At 48.8% G+C, this 6,000-nt stretch overlaps 1 protein-coding gene across 2 annotated transcripts in view; it reads left to right on the top strand.

Annotated features, from left to right (window-relative positions):
- The first annotated feature begins 544 nt into the window (after nucleotides 1-544).
- The window catches only part of FRMD3 (FERM domain containing 3), a 294,913-nt gene continuing 289,457 nt past the window's right edge, over nucleotides 545-6,000 (top strand). For both annotated transcript variants that reach the window (XM_005582012.4, XM_005582011.4), the window contains exon 1: nucleotides 545-872. In XM_005582012.4, the coding sequence (XP_005582069.1) occupies nucleotides 726-872 (147 nt within the window). In that variant the 5' untranslated portion in view covers nucleotides 545-725. The remainder of the gene's footprint in view (nucleotides 873-6,000) is intronic.

Below are 6,000 nucleotides of genomic sequence, written 5' to 3'. Positions count from 1 at the left end.
AGATTTTTACTATTAGCGGTATTCCTGGTGTAGCCCTGTCAGGGCTGTCACTCTCTCTCTCTCTCACTCGCCCTGGGCCCCACAATCCTTTCCCGAGGCGGAATCCCCCTGGCGGTGTGGGTCAGGATCGCTCTCTGTCCCCTACCCGCGCCAGGTCCCTGGAGCTGAGCAGAGCAGGGCGCTGTCGGGCGCGTGCGGGAGCCGGGGCCGGGACGAGCACTACCGGGAGCCCGAGCGACAGCGGCCAGGGGAGGGAGGAGGCGGCGAGGCTGAGGAAGACAGTCGGGCCCAGCTTGACGCAGCGGCGGCTGCGACTGAGCAGGCCACCACCAGGGCACCCGGGCCAGCCGCGCCAGCCATCCCTCCGCCTCCTCCTTCAGCTGCTCGGCGCGCGTGGGAGTGAGTGCGTCGCGCGCCCGCGGAGGGTCTCAGGCTCTGGGCATCCTCGGCAAGCGAGCCCGGGCAGAGGGAGGCGCACGAGCGCGCGCGACAGAAGGAGGCGGGGAAAGGAGGGGGCGAGGCGGAGGCGAGCGAACAGGAGGGAGGGACCCGCCCGCCGCGCCCCGGCCGCTGGGCATGTGTGGCCGCAGGCGCCCGACGCTGCCGCTGTCCCGGGGCTGAGCCGCGCCCAGGTGTCCCGGACAGTGCGTGCGCGAGTGTGTGTCCGCGCAGGCGAGCACCGCGCCGGCCCTGAGCCTCGCGTTCGCTCCCCCCGGCCGCGGTGCATGTTCGCCTCCTGCCACTGTGTGCCGAGAGGCAGGAGGACCATGAAAATGATCCACTTTCGGAGCTCCAGCATCAAATCGCTCAGCCAGGAGATGAAATGCACCATCCGGCTGCTGGACGACTCGGAGATATCTTGCCACATCCAGGTGTGCGTGGAACTGGGCGAGGGCGCGGGGCACACGCCGGGAGCAGGGCGGGGGGCCTTTGCGGTGGGCATGCCAGGACAAGGAACCCACTCCCGGAGGGGATTGGGGGACTGCTAGAAAGCCAGATTTCGATTCCTCAGCCCTCTGAGGCTTGGGGGCCTTATCCTGGCGTGGGGGGCATGGTCCCCTGCAAGCTCCAGGCACGCGTTATCCGCGCCCAGTCCCCTTCCCCTCGCGTGCACCCTGCGCGCGCGTCTCTCTGCGCCCAGACTAGGGGCGCGGGGCAGCTGCCTGCGGAGGGACTCTGGCCCCTCTGGGCCCTACTCCGCCGGGAGATGGGAGCTCCGAGGGCTGAGAGGGGCACCTGCATGTCGCCCACTGGTATTTCCTCCTTTCCTCCACGTGGAGAAGGCATGCATCCGCCAGGTTCACTCATTTCTCTCTCCCGCGCCCAGGCTCTGGAGACGCCCTCAGTCCCGGAACCTGCTTTCCGCTCCGTGTGGGTCCCCCTTACCCTCCGCCGGTGGTCTTCAGTTCTCCGCGTGGGGCGGTGGCGAAGTTTCCCCAGAGTGAGAGAGGCCGGGCTGCCCTGGGCGCCAGCCTTGAGGGATGGAGCGCGCGCGATGCGTCGGACTGGAGCTACCTCGAAAGGAATGTGTGAAGTCTGAGTGTTTCAGAGAAAGGAAAAGAAAGGATTGTGAGGCCAGCAAGTGGGGAGCCCTGCTGGAACCTGGGTCCTGGGAAAAAGCTCCCCGTGGAATCTTGGTGGACATTCACTGTCACCCAAGTTGGAGGAGAAGGCTAGTTGTTTGGGTGAAGGCAGCTTTGCTGGCAGCCCTGTGCTCGGGTAGTAAATGCCTCTGGGCTGTCAGGAGAGCTAGTGTGAGCTGCAAAGGTGTGCGTGCGTGTGCGTGTGCGTATTTGCGGTGGGTGAATATGTAGGCGGGTGAGAGCCCCTCTTCCAGGAACCCAAAGATGCCCCACTCGGTGCGCACACAATCAGGAAAGGTTGTGTCAGGGCTCAGCACAATTAACTTCCGAATTTTAAATCTATTTAACTATTTATCTCTGGGATTTCCTTTCTCACCTACCCTAGTCGAGTCTTGAGGCTCTGGAACTGAGCTGCTTTTTTTTTTTTTTTTTTTTTTTAATACATTTAAATACAGGGCACACCACTCATGTCAGTGGGAGGTGAGTGGGGCAGCATCTCCCAGCGTAGGAATCAGCCTCTAGGCTGTGCAAACCATGAAGGAATGAAAGGACTTTCCCTGTTTTATTTTTATTTAATTTTTGTTAGTGGGAGTGTGTGACATGTTGGGGGCAGTTGCAATTAATTTGTAACCTGACAGCTGGACAAAAGTCAAGGTAGGAATGTGATGCCCCATGATCTCCCAGGAAAGTAGGCTCCCACTGAATTTTCTGGAGGATCTTGAATTTCATTCTGACCAAGCAGCACTGCTAAACTTAATAATAAAAGGATTAGCAGGATAGGCAGTGTTTCTACTGCCACAAGGGTTGCACAGAAGCATCTGGCATGTACTGATAGTCTTGTGATCCAGAGAGTGTGGTCTGTGCACTTTGCTTGAAGTCCTAAAGTAGGTGTACAGGTCCTTTAACCCATAATGAATGTGTAGATGATGGAGGTGCCATCAGGGAGAGAGGCTGTTGAGGTCTCCTGTGTCACTCAGCCCTCTTCTGCCCTGTCCCACTTGGTGTTGACATTTTTCCCCTCCCTCAGGATGAAGTCTTCCTTAGAATAACAAATATTCCCCAAAGGACATGTATTTGTCGTCTCATGTTTTGAGAAACAATGAATTGTAGCCAGTCTGACAACAGTTTGAAAAACTCTAGCGCTTATGACCCAACTAGTGCCAAAGAGGTTAAAATGTTATGTTTCAAAATGTTGGCTTGGGTACTGATTTTTCAAAAAATTAGATGTTTATTTTTGTGATTCATCTTTCTCTGCCCTTTCTGCCCCCAAATGAGGATTCTTATTTAACCAATTAAAATGAATTAAAATATTTTATTTGGATAACTTTGGACCTCATACTTTCCTAGAGTACTCCAGACCAGGAATTGAAATTGCCCTTCCAGGTATCAGGTTACAAAGACTTCCCATTTGCTTAGAGTGAGAACAAAAGGATTAAAAAACAATGTGAAACAAAGCCATTTGGAATCACTGGCACTTGTTCTGGGTGAATCCATCTGTGTTTGCTTCCTTCCTTCCTCCTATAGAACTACACAGTTAAAGGATTGTATATACTGTCCACAGAACGTCACCCTCTCTCCATAGCCCACATCTGCCTATCTGAGTTAGGAGCTCTCATCCTTGGTGCCTGCCTGGCTCTAGAGCAGGGGTGTCCAATTTTCTGGCTTCCCTGGGCCACATTGGAAGAAGAAGAATTGTCTTGGGCCACACATAAAATACACTACCACTACTGATAGCTGATGAGCTTAAAAAAAAAATCACAAATAGTCTCATAATGTTTTAAGAAAATTTATGAATTTGGGCTGGGCTGCATCCAAAGCTGTTCTGGGCCACGGGTTGGATGAGCTTGATCTAGAGGCTCTGTAGGAGGAGCAGGAGCTCTTGGACATGTGTTAGTTGTTCACTCCTCTTCACTCCAGGAGTGCTGCCTATGGAACCCAAAAATAAGTGGGGGAAACTCAAGCCACACATCCTTGGGAGTTCATTAGTCTGTGTTCTCTAGTAGGTGAGCATTCCAGATTGAAAGAAAAAAGAGTCACTCAAACAGTTTTCTCTAGTAACGTGCTGGAGGGTGGCTGCATGTGGTAGATGCAACGGATGATAGAAACCTTTAGGCCTATTGCTTGAGACCATGTGAATAGCTCTAGGTGCCATTTCTTGAGCATCTCTCATGTGCCAGCCTTTTCCACTCATTTATGTCTGCTCTCTACCACCAACCTTTGAGTAGGTATTATTCCCTTCTTTTGGATAAGAAAACTGAGCAGCTAATAACTTAAGTGACTTGTTCAAGGCCATATCTCTAAAAAGAGAATGAGCAGCTGGAATTCAAATCCAGAATTGTCTGGATCCGAAGCTTATGCATGTCTTTGACATATTACCCCATAGTTAAAATAGCTGAAGTTTCAGTGAAATTTCCAGACATGGATAGAGGTAAATCCAAGGTAGGGGGGTTTAAACCAGTGACTGGAGGCCAGTTGGGATTCATGATCTGAATGGACAGAGCGACCCTCTTTGCCAGTTTGCAAACTTAATGTGTCCTGAGTCTGTCAGGCAGGCTGGCATCCCAGAGCTGATTGGAATTCCACATCCAAACATCACTGGGGGCCATTTCCACCCCCCGGAAACATGGCATTTGCCTTTAAAGAAACTATATGCATAAATGCTTTGTTAGGTTCGATGCACAGTGTCCTTATATATCAGACCGTAGTAGCCCCAAATTATGCCTATGCATCAAAAGACGAACCAAGCCAGAAACTAAGGGAGAATTGCCTATTTGTGCTCTGATTACAGGGTGTGATGGTGAAAGTGCATGTGTTTTGTTCCTCTTCAGTGTGCCTTCCACAAGGAGGAGAAGGCAGAGTATTCTCCACCCCCTAAGATCTTTGCATTTACCACCATATAGAGGATAAGAAAGAGCTTTTGCAAAATAACAGCTTTTAAACATTCCTTTTCCAAATCGTATAATTTTGGTGGTATTTGGGCAATGAAAACTTTCAAACATATAACCTAGTGGCCCAGTCTTAGCAGACTGGTGGTCATTTCCAATAAGAGATGTGGAAGTCATTGGCTCTGTCTCTTTTTGCAGGGTCTGGGATGCTGTCCCATCATATCATTTGCTTGTGAATGTTCAGGTAGGATGGAAGATAGAGGAATTCCAAATAGACAGGGCATAAAGGGGAGTTTGGGATATCAGATAGAGGCCTGGGGAAGGGAAAGAGTTGCTGAATGCTCCTTATTGGGCTTTTCCAATTGAGCTAAACTTTGAAGTCTGGATGTTGTAGGAGGATAAGGTTTGGCTCTAACTCTTCATTCAACCTTGCTACTTCAATTAGAGTGGAGTCCTAGCCATTTTCTATCCACCTTTTTTTTTTTTTTTTTTTTTTTGTTAGATACTGGCATTGTCATTCACAGCTCTTGCTAATGAACTTGCCATTTTTAATACTGACTTTTTGAGGTTACATAGACTTTTTACATAGACATTAAGGATGTTTACTGACTCATATATTAATACTTTGGCAAAGCCTGGTAAATGTGGCTGACATAGTTGGAATTGGCTGAAAATTTGTATTTGTATTTGACTAGAAATCCTAGCATAGTGCTTTGCATGCAGTAGGAACACAATAAACACCGATGTAGATTGAATAATTTCCTTTCTAGACTGTTAAATTCACAAGAGTAGGAACATTTTGATGTTCACCGCGGAGTCCCTAATACTTAGAATAGTGCCTGCTATTCTATATAGTATATTATGTGCACATTAAACACCAGTGGAATGGATGAGTGCTAACCTTCCCAATATTTAATCTAGCTCATTACCTGTCAACATGAAGGTAGCATGCCAGCGTTGGATCGGGAATCAGATGTGTAGTTTAGTTATGTTACCAACCAGCTGTGTGATCTTGAGTGAGTCATTTGACATTTGGAGTCAATTTTCTTTTCTTTTGTAAAACAAAAGAATTTGGTTAGATGGATGCTGCAGTTTAAAAAATCTGTGGTTTTATTATTGACTAGATAAATTACATTTGAACGAAGCATTGCTATTGACAAAGTGGTAGTGTTCATATTGTCTCATATGAATTTCATAACTATCAATTATCTCCATTCTATGGATGTTATTGTGTTACTGAGTATTATCTCAATATTGTATTACTAGATATGGAAAATGAGATTCAGAGAGTTTAGCAGTTTGGGTAACCAAGCAATTAAGTTGGTCAGGACCCAGGTCATTTGACTCAAAATCCAGAGCTCTTTCATCTTTGGAGCACTGCCTCTTGGGACTGGATGATTAGGCTGCTTTTGGCTGCAAGTAAAAGAGTAGCCAAGTTAAAGTGGCCTAAATAATAAGGACACTTATTATCTTAGCTGGCAAAAAGTCCAGAGGGAGGGCAACTTCAGGGCTGTTCCAAAGCTCTGCCTGGA

Source organism: Macaca fascicularis, chromosome 15, assembly GCF_037993035.2.
Source record: "Macaca fascicularis isolate 582-1 chromosome 15, T2T-MFA8v1.1".
Taxonomy (NCBI): domain Eukaryota; kingdom Metazoa; phylum Chordata; class Mammalia; order Primates; family Cercopithecidae; genus Macaca; species Macaca fascicularis.
This window is presented reverse-complemented; position numbering and strand designations above follow the sequence as displayed.